Here is a 17,905-nt window from a genome sequence, read left to right as displayed (position 1 = left end):
GACTGGCTCTCTAGACCAATTAGCTTCAAGTTGAATCTGGTGCTTAAGTAGCTCAGTCATCACCTCCTCAGCCATCTGTATTCGTGTCTCCGTAATTTGAATCCTTTCCTCAGCCTCCTCGATTCTTTTATTTGCATTGTTGATATCCTCGTGAATTTTGGTTAGCTGTTTGCCATTGTCTTTTCGGAATTCTCTCAGTTCTTTTAGAATGAGGGTCACGTTAGCATTCTCATCATCAGCATTCACAGTGTTCTCTGCTAGCATGTCCGAGCCTCCGATGCTAGGCGCTGCAGATGTTTGGCTAGCCGTGTCTACATCTTCTGAGTCTTCAGTTTTTTTCCCTTTTGTTTAGGCATTTTAGAAGCCCAAGCACTTATAACAACATTTACCCCTAAAGTTAGGTAAAGAATTGAGTTGTAATGGGCTAATTTGGAAAAATGTTGTTGGGAGCACGCTTGCCTACACCGCCATGTCTTGATGTCACCCCGAAAGTCCTACAATAGCATTTTTAATGCATTAAGTACCACAATGCATTTTTGCTCACATAGTGTTCAACTCTTGTAAAAAATGTCCTCACATAGTTTGGCCTAATTTTCCTTATCAAAAATTGATCGTATCAGATATTTTATTGTGTGCAATTCCTTTCTTTAGTGCCTGTTTGTTCTGCCAGCCTTGATGACTTTCAGTCAGTCTTGCTGCCCCATGTCTTGAACACAATCATTTGTGCAAAGTCCACCGCCTGCCTGTTCGACATTACTCCCATTCATATGTTAAAAAATACATTGGACACTGTCAGAACCACAATCATTCTCATTATAAAAAGCAGCTTCTCAAATAGAACTGTCCCCACCTGCTTCAAACATGCAATAGTTTAATCAAACATGACATAGTCTAGACAAGTTTAACCTCATTAATGCCTGCCAGAGGACCTGAGGGCTGTAGAGAACGTAGAGACTTTTAAATGCAGGCTCAAGACTCACCTTTTTAAACTGGCTTTTACATAATGCTTTTATTTTATCTTAATGCCTTGATTTATACTGTTTATTCCCTGGTTTTGCTTTTATTTCTATATTTATTTTATTATTTTGTATACTATATTATTATTTCACTATTTTAGTATTTATTTTACTATCTATTTTACCATTTATTTTACTATTTATTTACTATTTTACTATTCTTTATCTTTTAGTAGCTATTTTATTCTTCAATTTTTAGTTTTTACGTGTTATTTTTAACACGCCTATTTTAGATTCCAGTGTTTCCTCAGTGGGGAGCCGTCTGCATCTGGGGCTTTGGCAGGGCCAGGGCCAAGTGGCCCTGGAGCTAGCTGGCCTGTTGGCCTTGATGGGGCCTGCTGCTGCCCCGGGTGCAGGCGACTCTCATTGATGGTGTTTCCTCTTTCTGGTGCTTCTGCTCTCAGCCAATACACACTATTATTTCTTTTACAATAGTGTGCGTGTGCGTGTGTGTCTGACTGTCTGCGTGTGTATGTCTGTGTGTTCTTAGGAAGTATGCTGTGGGGCAGGGTTTGGGAGGGATGTGGGCCATTGTCTTTTTATTGTTTTTTATTGTTTGTTTTTAAATTGTTAAGCACTTTGTGCTACTTTTGTATGAAAAGTGCTATACAAATAAACTCTGATTGATTGATTGATTAATTTCCAGCCCATATCCAAGCTTCAGTTCCTGGAAAAGTTCCCGTCAGAGCCATTTCCAGTGCTCTGACAGACTGAATTCACAAACTTCAATCTTCAAGGTCTGGGATAAGCAATGCCAAATGCATTTTAAGTGCCTGAGTGCAAGTGAGAGCACCATTAGACATCTGTAGCTGTCATGTGAAGCAAACATTGCTGTCACAGAAAGTGCAAAAAAAAAAAAAAACCTTGTCTTTTGTTGACACAGACTTCAAAGCTTGAGCAAGAGCTGAAATTTACTCATTGCTTCCAGCTTTACTGCAGACATCATCATAGTAATTAGGATATCATACCGGTACAATTATTGATAACTACAAAGCAGATTTATTGAAAATATGTGACATAAACAAGCCTGATTTGATTTGGCCGATCTTAATAATCGAGGTCAGAAGAGTCCACTGTTCCTGAGCTGCCGTACTCCTTGGATACACTCCAAGTATGCAAGCAGTCAGCTTGATACCAGCAACATGTTTTGCAATCACATAGAAAGAGCAGGATCTGTAGTGTTACTGAGCAACCCATGCTTATGTAAGTATCCACTGTAAAGATTTGTTCATAATTACAGTAATTTGAGGAATTTTGAGAGCAACATCATTCATTGCAACATTTTTCTTACTTTATCCAAGTCCTCCAAGGGGTGCTGTGGGTTTAGGTGCCAAATGTTCCCCAGGATAGGCAGGACAGGGGGGCCTGGTGGAAAGTTCTTGGGCCTCCTGGGCATCAGTTGAAGGATGATGAAGCAAATGCATAGCCCCAGTAAGACAAGTGAAAGACACATGGCAGCACAGTTTGGAATGAACTAAAGAGAGTGAGTGATTACTCTGCTTTTGAAGGATACCTCTGCTCTGAGCCCTGCCTCTTGTGGCTGTTTTCCTCTGTGATAATGAAGTGAAACATCAACCACACAGAGGTGAGCATTTGGATCAAGAGGAAGTGAGTTGTTGGGGTGAGATCTTGTCAGATAATCTGATGCACCAGTGGGTTTGTTTAAGTCAATCATCTGCGATATCATTGCTGAAAACTGTTGACAACAACCTGGTTACTTTCTAAAGCAAGAAACAGGCAAAAGACTTCCAATTTGAAACTGTTCTCCTGACCACAGTGTGATCATAAGGGCAGAGTAAAACACCCTGTTGTATTTATAAGAAGACAGGTTTTGTGATTCACTGATCAAATAGAAACAAAACCTAGTACTACTGAGTGGTAGTTTGAAGCCACTCCACTGATTATACTGTAATGATCTAAATGCTGACGGGGACTTTATTCTTTGGCCATTGCGTTGTGCAACTAATATGAACTTGATAATGATCTTTTTAAATAGTTAAAGGGGAACTTTGTTTTTTTTCAACCTGGGGTCTGTTTTCATATGTCTTTTCATACATGTGAGTGATGGAGGATTGAATTTTCGACATAGCTCCAGTATTTAGCCAGGCAGGCAGCTTCGCAGCTCAGCTAGCAGTTCAGCTAGCGAAAAGTATGGGGCAACTTGCCCCCCCGCGTCAAAGTCCGCCCCAACGTGCTTTTTTCCCCCACACTGACCGGCTCGGATAGTCTCAACGAGTGTCTCACAACATACCAGAGATGAGAAGTGAACGAAAACCTCCACATTACTTGGCGATCGCTATTTGTTGTGGTCTGTATCCAAATCTCAGGACGCTAGAAAGCAAATCTCATTCTGAAATCGCGCGATAGCTCGCGAAATTGCGCGATAGCTGGCGCCAAAACCGGCAAGAGCCAGACCCTCTCCGAGACAAATTCGAGGACCTGAGGAATAAAAAAAAAAAACACCTCAAAGTCATCTACAGAAGTTTGATTTGACTCACCCTATCTCTGTCTGTCATTCCCAGTGTGATACAGTTTTTATGCTCTTGTACCTGCAGAGAAAGGCATGAAGCCAGCTATCACGCGATTTCGGAACGTGATTTGCTTTCTAGCGTCCTGAGATTTGGATACAGACCACAACAAATAGCGATCGCCAGGTAATGTGGAGGTTTTCGTTCACTTCTCATCTCTAGTATGTTGTGGGACACTCATTGAGACTATCCAAGCCGGTCAGTATGGGGAAAAAAAGCACGTTGGGGCGGACTTTGACGCGGGGGGGCAAGTTGCCCCATACTTTTCGCTAGCTGAGCTTCTAGCTGAGCTGCGAAGCTGCCTGCCTGGCTAAATACTGGAGCTATATCGAAAATGAATTTCTCCATCACTCAAATGTATGAAAATACATATGAAAACAGACCCCAGGTTGAAAAAAGAACGAAGTTCCCCTTTAAGACCTTTGAACTTTATTTTGAGAACTTCAAATGACACTGCTGCATTTTAGATATTTTTCTTTCCATGCCTTGATGATTTTAATCTAAATCCAATTTCACTGTTCACACTACAATAATTATTATTAAGCCTCTGAGCTCAAAGCAGTTTCTGGTCATTTTTTACTCCTATCACATTCTTTGGACTCATTTGTCATTGCAATTTAAAGATGTCATGTGACTGTAGAATGCAGCTTAGTCACTAATATCCCTCTCAGTTGCACTTTTTTAAAATTATTATTTTTTTTTTACCTATTCTGGATACAACATGGGTTTTATTTTTGGTCAACTTTTTTGATGAGACATGTAGAATGAAATCATTTTGACGAAATATGATTTTAATCTTTGGATTCATTTTCACAATGGAATGGAATATCACAGTGAGTAGTTCAAGGATCAAAATCTAACACATCTCTCTGTTTAAACACTTTTTTATGACTCTGATAAATGGTTGATCTGAGTGAATAATTTAGTGACTGGTTGAATGATCTGGTGATACGTTTTGTGTTTTTTTGTTGTTGTTGTAAAAACGTGTCTTTAATACACCCACAGAAGTCATATTTCATCACATTATATTCATTTGGGACACTTGAGCCATGTCAGTCAACCAAATAGACCCAAAGTTGATCCACTTTTTTCAGGTTTCATCTCTTTTGATTCTTGCTATTCTACAAAGTTGGTATTGTTTTCACTGACGTAGCAAATGAACCCATTGTCAATGTGCATTCTGTATGTGATATTTTCAGTGTTCAGTGTTCACTTTGGTGTTTTTCCAACAAAAACTAAGGCACATCAATTAGTCACACTTGATTTTATTGCAACGTTTTTTTTTCCGTTTAATGCTCTTCAAAGCCTGTGCTGGACCTTCATGGGATAAGGTTTGGGAGTCATAGTGGCCCCGAAGACGAGAGTATAGTCTGGTTCTCCTGCATCCTCAGGCCAGATGAACTTGAACTTCCTCAGCAGAGTCACCATGATGAGGAAGAGCTCCATACGAGCCAGACCCTCTCCGAGACACATTCGAGGACCTGAGGAATAAAAAGCACCTCAAATTCATCTACAGTAGTTTGATTTGACTCACCCTATCTCTGTCTGTCATTCCCAGTGTGATACAGTTTTTATGCTCTTGTACCTGCAGAGAAAGGCATGAAGGCGTCTGGTTTGACAAACTCTCCCTGGTCATTGAGGAAGTTTTCAGGGTTGAATTCATGAGGATATTTCCACTGTCCCTCCTTGTTCAGCACTGAGCTGAGGTTCTGAATGATCATTGTACCCTGAGGAGAAAATTAACCAAAAGAATGAAGGACACTCTTCAGTTTGTTCTCTATGTTTCCAAAACCTATTTAACTATCTGTCCCATACCCTGGGAATGGAATATCCCATGAGTTCTGTGTCTTTAGTCGTACAATGGAAGGCGCTGAGTGGAAGAGTGTTGGCAATCCTCTGCAACTCATGGATCACAGCCTAGGCAAAGAGACATTTAAACAACTTTTTTTTTTTTTTTTTTTGCTTTGTCTAACTTCGAGCAGAAGGAAAACAATGTAGGCTCTCAGAAGATCAGTCACAAAAACACAGATCAATACAACTGCAGCAGGCAGCAATATGTTTACAACCAGGGAACAAGGCCATAATAAATTACATTTAAAGATAGTGATAACAATGGATGTCCAAATTCACAGATTATGTAAAAGATTTTAGAATCATCTGTCTTGTTTCATGCTTTCACATATTGATTAGAAGCAAAATAATTAGTAGAAATCCATCACATGATGTACAGTACAGTACCTGCATGTAGGGCATCTGGTGTCTGTCATCAAAACAGACCTGATCCTTCCCTTCCAACACCCGGTCTATTTCCTGTTGACATCGTTCTGAGAAGGCAAGATAATGTCAGACATTGTATTCCAGATTTAACATTTAAACTTCAACACTGAGATGGTAACAACATTTGACAAAGTTAGGGGAAAAGGAACCTTTAGTTGTACAGAGGCCTCAGATCATGAGAAACGACCAAGATAATAAACCAAAGGTACGAAAACAAAACAAAACAAATCAGCAAAAATGTCTACTTTCCATTTTAGTTCCTGGTATGATGCATTGAAATTAAAGTGCATGGCTTTTATGGGTTTCACATCAAAAGACAGTTGTGGAACTGCAATGTTAGAAACAGAAAAGTAATACCTCATATGTGCATGTGCAGGTATACCTTGTATATGTGGGTGGTTCATGAGGTAAAGAAAAGCAGTAAGCAGTGTGTTGGAGGTCGTGTCAGTCCCAGCAAACATAAGTTCTATACCAGTAAATATGAGCTTGTCCTCTGAAAATGAAGAATCATCTGCTTTCTAAAAACAGGAGAGTGATCTTTGTAAGTCAAATGAAAGTAAGGTAAAACTGTTAGTATACCATACTGATGCACAGTAGCTCAAGTGAAAAGGGTCAGCTTGTGACCACAATAAGAATTAGATAGGAGTGCGTTCTCCTACATTTAAGCACAACCAATGTTCATTACAGTAATATATCATCTGAGATAATGAGTTGACTGGTTTCACACACCTTTTCCATTTCATCCAGGTAACAGTCAAGAAAGTCTCGAGGCTCTCCAGGAACTCTGGTCTTCTTGTGCTCATTCAACAAACGAAGCACAAGGCCAGAACAACGCTAAAAAACACAAGTCACCATTTATAATTTGTATAATTTCCTTTGGGTTTGTCTTTAATGTGTATGCATGCCTAGTAAGTGTGGAATTTACCGAAGCATTCTTGACAGATGTACAGTATGTGGGATATGTGGGCGTATGAACAATTATTCTTAAAGTCACTTTAATACCCTTAAAGGCTTGTTTTCTCTTTTCATTGACAATGTCAAGACAGTGTTTATCTTTATACTATATGCAGAGTAGTGTTTACCTTCATTGAAGGCCTTGCTGAAGGGCAGTGGCAGGTTACGAATGAAGGGAAGAGTGTCATACAGCTGTAAAAAATTATAAATTATTTATCTGAATCTACATATGCAGATTGTGATTACTGGCCTGAATTGTTTTGAGCCGATGGCTTTGTTATCAGTTATTTAATATGAATGAGACATGCAAAGGCATTTAAAGTAAACCTGAAAATAATTCTTAGCAAGGTAACTGAAAACTAAAAACATGCCGTGTGAGGTTGTCATGCTGCTAAAAGAGGTTTTCACAGTCTTTGGCTGAGATGGCTCAACTGAGCTATACCAAGACACGAAAATACCAAAAGCCACTGCAGTAGCTTGATTGCCAGTCTCCAATAAATTACTGCTTAGTCTGAGAAGCAGCTTCTCTGAGCTTAGGCTCAGTCCTCCACTTTGGACTAGTTGAAACTTTGTGTAGGTATTTATGATGTTCACTTCATCAATTTTATTCATTGAATTCACTAACTTTTTATGTTGCACCATAACAAGGCTGATATGGGGTTTTATGTGAACTCTCTCAACGACTGGATCAAGAGTGAATCGATGTGTTAGTCAACAGATAATCCACAATTCAGGATGAGAAAATTGATTGATTCTGACTTTTATAAAAACAACAGTATAGTAATAATTCCAGTGTGGATCCAGGAAATTTTGGTTGGTCAGTCCATCAGTCTGCCACTCTGGTCCAACTGGAATATCCCAATAAGCTCTTAATATGCTCTTAAGATGGCGGCGCCATGCTCGGCTGCAGCTGCACTAGCTCAAATCATCAAGTTTGCGGATGACACAACAGTTGTGGGTCTCATTCGGGACAACAACGATCTGTCCTCCAGAGAGGAGGTGATGTGGCTGGTGGACTGGAGCTCTGAGAACAATCTGATCCTAAATGTCAAGAAGACCAAGGAGTTAATCATCGATTTCAGGAGGAAGCAGCCCAGACATTCACCTCTCATCATAGACAATAAAACTGTGGAGGTGGTTAGCAGCACCAAATTTCTAAGGCTGCACATTGCGGACAGTCTGGACTGGCCATTGCACACATCAACTCTGGTCAAATGGGCTCAGCAGCGTCTACACTTCCTGTGACAGATGAAGAGAGCACAGCTGTCCCCTCCCGTCGTGACCACCGTCTTCAGTGGTACCACAGAAAGTGTGCTGACCAGCTGCATCTCCATCTGGTTTGGCAACTCTAGGGCCTCAGATAGGAAGTTGCTGCAGAGGGTGGTGAGGACGGCAGAGAAGGTCATCAGGACCTCTCTTCCATCCGTCCAGGATGATGCACACAAGCGCTGTCTTAGCAGAGCCTGCAACATCATCAAAGACTCCACACACTTCCACCATGGACTGTTCTTTCATTCATAATGTGAACCAGCGAGTATAGGTTCTGGTTGACAATAAAGTGGCTATTCTATTCTATTCTATTCTATTCTATTCTATTCTATTCTATTCTATTCAATTCAAATACTGTCATAAAGTGCCATCAAATTTCACACAAATATTCATTGTGCTTAAGCCAACCAGCAGGTGAAAAAATTAATTTGTGGGAATTGTTCAAGGCCACATATCCACTGAAGTAACGACATTCCCATCACCTTAAACTCAACTTCTTGTTCAGCGCTAGTTATCAAGTATTAGCGTGCTGACATGACAAATCATGGTTTTGAACATGATAAATATGTTTTTGTACCTGCAAAACATAGCATGGCACAAATCAGCCTAACAGAGGGGCTGGACTGGCTGTAGACTCTTGGTCTTGGTCAGATTTATTACTTACACTTGAACGTAATTCTTGGGAAGGTAACTGACAAGAATAAAAATGCTTTGTGAGAGAAGTTGTCATGCTGCTGCTCAAATTTACTGTACAGACGACCTGAACTGACTGTTGACGCTTAGCCTCGGTCAGATTTGCTACTTCAGAAACATGCTTTGACTCACCATTGCCCATGGTCCATTGGCGATCTTGGTAATCTCTGTGACACACTGAATAACTGTTGTAATGAACTCATCATCATACTCGTAGCGTGTACCAAAAAGAACTTGTCAGATGATGTTGGAGGACGCATTATGAAACATAACTTGAGGACAAAGAGTTTTCCCTGTGAAAAACATGATCCAAATTAATTTAAGACATAGCATTGTGCAGGTAAACAAAACATCATTACAGAACCAATGAGCTGTTTTCCACAGCAGGAGCATCTGTGCCTGTATCGATAGCTATAGCTGCCCTGTAAAACTTTATTTAGGCCTTTTTTTCAAAGGACAAAAAGTACCTACTTCAGCAAAGGTACTTCTGAGCAGGTATGAGAAACTGCTTTGTGGGGACTGATGCTAACTGACTAGGTTCGATGAAGGCTGTTCTGATTAGATGACAACCAGCCGCACTGTGTTGTTTTGTTTTTGTTTTTTTGTTTTGCATTTTCGATGTTCTCATCAGGCAGCAGCATTCTCCTCTTAAATATTGCAAAGAACAACATAAAAAAAGACATGGGTGAAAAAATTTGTTGGTCACAGAAGCAGAGTTACACCAAGCAACTACTGTTTGTCATTGTTTTGGCACATTACATTCTACGGTGCATTGTCAACAGAGTAAAAGTGTTGATCACGTGACTGTTCCTGTCAACATTCCAGCCACCACACACATGCCCCGAATTCCTGTAGTGGAAAGTTTCCTGTTGCATAAAAATTGAGCTGTGTGAACCCACAGATGTCATACCAATGCTTTTATCCAGTGTTTTAATGGTGTGTTGAATCTCATCATGGATTCTGTCCTCCATCTATTTCTTCCCCAGACCAAAGTTCCTCAAAGTCATCAGAGCAAAGCGACGATGCTCCCTCCAGCTGGTGCCATAATCTGCAAATATCAATGCTGCAACAGGTGTAACAGAACAAAGAGATGAGGAGTCATGTAATATAACTTTGCATTTCCAACCTGCTATATCATTGAAGCTTCATAGTAGTTTCATTTCTTTAAATTCTTTTAAACAAACATTTTGGCTGCAGTCGATGTATCAAGGTAAATTGATTGAGATCAGTGACTTTGCATTTCAACTTACACTTTGAAACAAAGATAAATAATAGTCATGTGCCATGACAGTCTAGTATGTCCTCCTGTGTTGTTGTTCATGTCTGAACCTCAATGATGATCTTCTTTTGGAAAACAAACAAAAGGTGCTTTGGGGTTTACATAATGTTCAGTATCACAATATTTATTTTTTTTGATGAGCCTACATGTTCCCTCAGGTTTTTCCTTTCTCGTGGCCTTTCATTTATTTATTTCCTGTTTTATTTTTCAATCTCCTTTCCTCAGGTGTCATTTGTCTTTATACGTCCTTTGCCATTGAAACAACTTCAGGCTTTTCTTATACATTTCATTTGCAGAGTTAACAATGGTAAAATGCAGTTCTTTGACACTCAGGTCCTTCTCTTTGTCAGGTTATACTGGTAACTGTGTAATCCATGAATGTAGTAAAGGTAAAGAAAACATGCTGCAGCCTCTACTATGTGTGTCTTCAAATTTGAGAACCATAATCAGACGTTATCTGTCTCATGGCAAATAAAATTTGTTGTACCTTTTACAGAAAAGACATCGTTAATAAACGTGTCTTGAGGTCGTCCAGCAAATTCAGCAGCCTTGATCATCATAGCCTCCTTCATGGCCTTCACCCCATTGATGACTACATTTGGTTTCGGACCGAGGAACAGACTGTAGACATCTCCGTAAGACTTCCTCAGCTGTAATTAGACAACAGTTTAATATCATCATATAGTTTTAAGGTGTTCAATTGTCTTTAAACTCCTGTATGGGAGCATGACACAAAATGAACAAAGAGGAGCAAATATAACCAACAGAAAAGTGAACAGTAAAATATTAATATTAGTCATCTAGTAACAGTACAGACAAAAGCAATAAATACAATAAGAAACGTTGGTTAAAAAAAAAGATTACAACAGGTAAAAACAACAAATTGGAAATCATACAGCAGTAAGACAAATACAAATTTAAACATTGATCCAACCATATATATAATGCTGTTTAAGTCTTAGATGTATTGAAAGCATTACTGTTCAAGCAGTATAAGTACTGTGTATCATTCAGTTTAGTTCATGGGGAAGACTGATGACTTAAATGAGGCCCAAAGATGATCATCAACATCCTCTTGTAGGAGCCAGAGAAGGTCATTGCTCAAAAGGATGGCCATTGGTAGAGTGCCGTTTCGAATCACAAAAATAGGATGTCAACTGGGAGGGAAACGTTTGATTGGGAAAGGTGCCCTAGCAACATGGATGAACACTGCATTGAGACGACTGGCAAGAAAAGTCCGTTCAAGAACTTGTGAAAGTGTGACAAAGTGTGGACTGCAGCTGTCAGTTCATCAAGTGCCACCAAGCACAGATATCTTCATAAAAGGGGCTGAGACAACAAGGAGACAATGTCTGAAGATCTTACCAGGACTGTGGAGAGGAAGAACTGAAGTGTTGCTCAGTCATCTCAAGTTTTATTTTCAGATAAAAGTACAGTTTTCAATTCATTTTGAAATCAATGTCTTGGGTCTGGAGACAGATTGGAGATTCAACAGAACAGAATCCAAGGTGATAAAGTCCAGTGTCAAGTTTTTGAAGTCTGTCACGATTTGCAGTGGAATGTCATCTGCTAGCAGTGGTCCACTGTGTTTTAAGACTAGAAAAAAATCGCTAAAACGTTACTATAGATGCCAGTGGTGGGCCGTCAGGGACTGCAAGGCCTTCTCTGCTGGCCTACAAAATATCTAAATCACAGACTGATGTTTATTATATTTTGTCCATATATACTTGTTAAATTATTCCAAATAGTCTGTCCGCTTCCCTTCAAAGCTTTTCCTCTGGCTGTGCTGCTTTCAGACATATATTTTCATATAAAAGCATTTAGCCAATCACATTTCATCCATTATTTGTTGCTAGGCAGGGTCAAAGTCAAAGAAATCTGCCTGCAGGCCTTCAGAATCAGTTCTGCGGGCCCTCCAGCAGAAAATAACTGTCGATTAAACTGTTGCTTCAACCAATCAGATTTTGAGTTGGCGACACCAAGGCCCTCTAGCAGTCGTACGGTGACGTCAGCGTATTTGCACCCTTTGATTGGATCGTCAGAGAATTTACTTGCCAGAGCTAGCGAGCTGTGTCTGTAGCGAGCTGCATGAACAGAAATCTAGTTCTGTCGATGTAATAGCGGTTTTGTCAACCCAAAATGGCTGAAGGAGGAGAAGAAAATCTTCAGTCGAGCGGACATTTTCAGCCCTAAAGCGAATTAAAACTTATGCCAGAAACACAACAGGGCAGGCTCGACTTTCAGCTTTAGCTTTGATGGCGATAGAAAAGGACTTCTTGATGGAATTGAAACGACAGAGTAATTGAATTCTTTTTCAGGAAAGAAAGGAGAATGGATTTTGTGTACAAATAATCAGAATTTCTGGTGAGTAAAATGTTGCTATTTTCCTAAATAATATTGCGATTTAATGAAGTTATTATTGATGCTTTTTTATGTGTGTGGCAGCTGTCGCTGCAGTAGGAGACTTGCGCACCCCGGGTTTGTTTCTTCAGTAAAAGCGTTTATCGTGGCTACATGAATTATCTGTCTGTGATTCAACCCCTCTTTATACTGCATTTCTGCATAAGAAGAGATTTTTATAGCCATAAAATAGTTATTGTGGGGTGGATTGATTCAGACGGAGCACCACTGAAGGCCTAGGTGTGAAATGCACGGCCCGCCACTGATACATTGGCGCTACATTGAAATGCTCAGCCATGCTGCTGAGTCATTCACACTCATCAAAGTATTAACTGCAAGGACTCCAACAGTTCTAACAATGTAAGATGTTTAAAGAGACATGGCAACATTTTATTATTTTCTCAAAGCCCTTCAAGGGGTTGTATTCTCCAGCATTGGCAGGACAAGGATTCCAGTAGACAGTTCTTGGTTCCTCTGATATTTGAATTGAAGGATGATAAAGAAAACGCAAAGGCATAGCAGAACAAGCACAGTAAACATGGTAATGTGGATAGGACTGGACTGCAGAGGTTAAGTGGTTAATATTATTCATATGATGTATTCTTGTTTCAGCACTAAGAAATGTCAATAAAATGATATGTATCAGTAAGTCCAAAGTAATTAAGATATCATACAATTATCGATAACGACAAAGCCGATTTATTTTAAATATGCTTCATAAATAAATTTTATTTGATTTGGCCTTTCTTAATAAAGGAGGTCAGAAGAGTCCACTGTTCCTGACCTGCCATAGTGCTTGGATACAATCCAAGAATACAAGCTATCAGCTTAATGCCAACTTAGATTATGCAACCAAATACAAAGAACAGGATCTGTGATGTTACTGAGTAACTCATGCTCATGTCAGTGTCCACTACAAAGATGCTTTAATAATTATAGCAGTTGAAGGCATTTTAAGAGCAACATCATTCATTATAACATTTTTCTTACTTTATCCAAGTCCTCCAAGGGGTTCTGCAGGTTTAGGTGCAAAGTGTTTCCCAGGATGGGCAAAACAGGGGGTCCTGGTGGAAAGTTCTTGGGCCTCCTGGGTCTCAGTTGAAGGATGATGATGCAAATGCATAGCCCCAGCAGGACAAGTGACAGAAACATGGCAGCACGGATTGGACGATACTAAAGAAAAAGAGTGTTACCGTGCTTTTAAAGGATCCCTCTACCTTTAGCCCTGCCTCTTCTGACTGTTTTTTCTCTGTATTAACTGAAGTGATAACATCAAAGATACCGAGGTGACCATATGGACAAAGTTGAAGTGAGTTCTCGCTGGTGAGATATTGTGAGATAATCTGATACACCAGTTGGTTTGTTACAGTCAACCATCAACATTGGGAACTGTTGAGAAGAGCCTGGCTACTGCTCAAAACAATAAACAGGCAAAAGATTCCCAATTTGAAATTGTCATCCTGACCTCTGTGCGATCATAAAGACATAGTAAAACATCCTGTTTTATTTGAGGGGCTTAGAAACACATTGGTGTCACCCACAAAAAAAAGCTGAAATGAGCTTTATATAATTTTTGTCATATTTTATGGTTTGGATTTTAGTGACACAGGTGTCTCACCCACAATTCAAACATTGCATTACAGTGGTGCTTTGAATGTTAGTTCTTCTTGAAAACACAAAACCTTGAACTAATTTTTCACAAAAACTACAGACAGTGGATTAGACCACTCTGATTCCAAACCTTTCATTTATAAGAAGGCAAGTTTGGTGACTTCCTGATCAAATACAAACAAAGCCAGCTGAATGGTAGTTTGAACTCTCTCCACTGATTATACAGATCGAAAGCACAGACTGGGAGATGTGTAAAGAGTCATGTGACAGTGTAGATGAATTAGCAGATGTAGTCTGTTCTTATATAACCTTTTGTGAGAGTGTAGTTGTCCCTACTAAAATTATAAAAATCTACTCAAATAACAAACCTTGGATGTCAGGATCAGTGAAAAACTGTCTGAAGAGAAAAATTACCTCTTTCAATGCAGGGGATCCTGTTGAAATCGAGGCAGCCAAACGAGAGGTAAAAATAGAAATCTCAGAGCCAAACAAAGATATAAATCTCATGTTGAGGAAAAATTGGCGCAAAGGAATCTTGGCTAAGCCTGGTCTGGAATGAAGACAATTGCTGGAATTCAGCAGCCGAAAAATCCAAAAATTAGCATGGATGGTTTTACATCAGACTTGGAATTGGCAAATTCATTCAATGACTTTTACCTTTGTTTTGACCAATTTGATTTCAAAGAGGACATTGATAATTTTAAGGCTAAGTTAAAAGACAGCCAGCACCTTACCCTGGAGCAGAGGGATGTTGAGAGGGCTTTTCACACTTTGAAGCCAAATAAAAGCCCTGGTCCAGATAAAATCGGTGGCACCTTATTGAAAGGCTGTGCAAATCAGCTGGGTCATATCTTCTGTTATATTTTTAATTTGTCTTTATCCATACAGATGGTACCTAGTTTATGGAAGCAAGCACTTATTGTGCCTGTTTCTAAGGGAAGCAGACCTAAAGTTTTTAATGATTTTAGGCCAGTCGCATTGACTTCTTTGATCATGAAAACCACCTGAAAAATTGATCAAGTTCGAGCTTGTAAAGGAGACGGAACATCTCCTCGACCCCTTCCAGTTCGCCTATAGGGCACATAGAGGAGTAGAGGATGTAGTAATTACCCTTCTGAACTTTCTTTATAAACATTTGGAGGGCAGCAAGACCCATGCTAGACTGTCTTTTATCGATTTTTCTTCAGCTTTTAATTCTATCCAACCTCACATTTAAGACTGACTGAATATTTTAATGTAAAACCTAATTGAGTGGGTTGGATTTTGGATTTTTTAACCTTGAGATCTCAGAGGGTGAAAGTGAATGGCACCTTATCAGAGCTGCTGTCTCTCTCCTTTGCTTTTTCTTTTGTATACAAACATGTCTCAGAGCAAATATGAGAACTGATACATTCTTAAGTTTGCAGATGATACGGTCATTGTAAGTTTGTTGCAAAATATAGAAACTGGTCATGGTCCAGTCACTGATGACTTTATCACCTGGTGCGACGAATCTTATTTGTTTTGAAATGTTTTAAAAACCAAGGACATGCATATTGATTTTAGAAAGCAGGCTCCGCCACAGGATCCTACTGTTATCAAAGGCCAACTTGTTGAGTGTGTAAACAGTTATAAATATTTGGGAACCTTGATTGACTCAGACTTGAGCTTTAAGGACAATAGTGAGATTGTTTGTAAGAAGGGTCATCAGCGTCTGTCCTGTCTGAGGAAGTTGGCTCGTTCTAATATTAATGTTTCTATGTTTTCTCTTTTTTTCAGAGCCTTTATCGAACCGGTTTCGTCCTTTTCTATGGTTGCTTGGTTTGGCAATGTGTCTTTGAGAGACAAAAATTCTCTCCAGCAGGTGGTTAAGTGGGCGAGCCGGCGAGTGGGTCAGCCGCAGGTCTGTCTGTCAGAGCTATATGCAGAGCAGCTCCAGCGGAAAGTGAGCTCCATTCTCCAGGACTGTACTCACCCTCTGCATGGAGAGTTTCTACTTCATCGTTCAGGTCGACGCTATGTGGTTCCAAAGGGGAGAACCTGCAGCTGTTGCGCACTTGAACAAAAGGGGATGGGGTCTGAATAGTAACCTTTTGAGGCCTCTGTAGGCCTCCATGTATCATGACTTTTTATGAAGACTGTAGATATACGTAGTGCACCAGGTAGACGATGTTTGTGTTTGTGTTTTTATTGTTTATTCTTGTGGTTGTTTGGATTTGCTGCTTTCCCTTTTGTAAACAAATTTACCCACGGGTACGAATAAAGAAACCTTAAACCTTGAACCTTAATCTAAATGCTGATGGTATTCTCTGGCAACCGGTATTGTATTGCGCAACTCACATTGACTTCATAATGGTCTTTTAAAGAAATTAAAATCTTTTTACTTATTTTTGTATTCATTATATTACCATATAAGATCAGTTTAGAATTTCTCGTTTACAATGATGACCTTCTTCGTTTCAAGGCCTCCAAGTGACGCTGCTTCATTTTAGGCATTTTTATTTACATGCTTTGATGATTTTAATCTAAATCCAATTCTACTGTTCACATTACAGCAATTATTATGAAACCTCTGAACTCAAAGCAGCTTCTGAAAATTCCTGTCACATTCTCGGGACTCATTTTTCAATGCAATATAAAAAATGTACACCTCTATGAAAACAGCACACACAAGTAAAAAGAACTCAAAATGTCTTCTGTGCAGTATAATGTTTTACATTTTCCTATGTTCCCACAGGTGTTATTATTACTGAAAAAATGTTTAATGTACATAATATACATACTGTACCAGTTAAAAGTTTGGACACACCTTTTCATTCAGTTGGTTTTACTTAATTTTAAAGATTTTCTACATTGTAGATTAATACCAAAGACATGAAAAAACATAGATGGAATTATGTACTAAACAACAAATGTAAAACAAACAACAAAATGCTTTATATTTTTTATTCTTTAAAGTACTTCCGTTGCTCTAATGACATCTTTGCACACTCTTGGCATTCTTTCAATCAGCTTCATGAGGTAGTCTCTTGGAATTGTTTTAAAATTAAATTTATTTATTTATTTGCCTTTTACAGATTCCGGGTACAACATGAGTTTTAATTTTGGTGTTTTTTTTGATGAGACATGTAGGATAAATTGATGTTGATGAAATATAATTTTAAGCTTTGGGTTCATTCCCCCTATGGAATAGGACGTCACAGTTATAACAGTAGTTCAAGGATTAAAATCGAACACATCTCTGTTTAAACAGTTTCAGTGGATCTGATAAATGATTGATATGAGTGAAGAACTTAATGGCTGGATGAATGATCTGGTGATTACTTTGGTGACAACATGCCTTTAAAACACCTGCAGAAGTCACATTTCTTCACATTACATTCATTTGGGACACTTGAGCCATGTCAGTCAATCAAATAGTGCCAGCGAAGCTTCAATGGTTTCATGTTCAGTCTCTTTTAATTCACGCTATGCTATAAAGTTTGCATTGTGTTCATTGACACTGTAGCAAATGAGCCCTTTGCCACTGTATATTCTATGTGTGATATTTTCATTGTTTAATAATCAGTTGGGTTTTTTTCCCAACAAAAACAAGGTACATCAATTCGCAAAACTTTACTTTTATTGCACCTTTCACTCAGTTTAGTGCACTTCAAAGCCTGTGTTGGACCTTCATGGGATAAGGTTTGGGAGTCATAGTGGCCCCAAAGATTGGAGTGTAGTCTGGTTCTCCTGCATCCTCAGGCCAGATGAACTTGAACTTCCTCAGCAGAGTCACCATGATGAGGAAGAGCTCCATACGAGCCAGACCCTCTCCGAGACACACCCGAGGACCTGAGGAATAAAAAGCACCTCAAATTCATCTACAGTAGTTTGATTTGACTCACCCTATCTCTATC

The 17,905-nt window shown here is 39.3% G+C and overlaps 1 protein-coding gene across 12 annotated transcripts in view; it reads right to left on the bottom strand.

The window, feature by feature from the left end:
• Positions 1–17,905, bottom strand: part of LOC110971270 (cytochrome P450 2F2-like) — a 79,896-nt gene that overhangs the window by 17,588 nt on the left and 44,403 nt on the right. For 5 of the 12 annotated variants that reach the window (XM_051951674.1, XM_051951670.1, XM_051951669.1 and 2 more), the window contains exon 11: positions 16,939–17,840. The exons of 2 other annotated variants lie outside the window; for them this stretch is intronic. In XM_051951674.1, the coding sequence (XP_051807634.1) occupies positions 17,659–17,840 (182 nt within the window). In that variant the 3' untranslated portion in view covers positions 16,939–17,658. Of the gene's footprint in view, positions 1–2,307; positions 2,500–4,833; positions 5,026–5,129; positions 5,272–5,359; positions 5,462–5,782; positions 5,869–16,938; positions 17,841–17,905 lie in introns of those variants that run through there. 5 more of the 12 variants (XM_051951668.1, XM_051951676.1, XM_051951673.1 and 2 more) reach the window with 4 other exon arrangements.

Source organism: Acanthochromis polyacanthus, chromosome 8 (genome assembly GCF_021347895.1).
Source record: "Acanthochromis polyacanthus isolate Apoly-LR-REF ecotype Palm Island chromosome 8, KAUST_Apoly_ChrSc, whole genome shotgun sequence".
NCBI classification, from domain to species: domain Eukaryota; kingdom Metazoa; phylum Chordata; class Actinopteri; family Pomacentridae; genus Acanthochromis; species Acanthochromis polyacanthus.
This window is presented reverse-complemented; position numbering and strand designations above follow the sequence as displayed.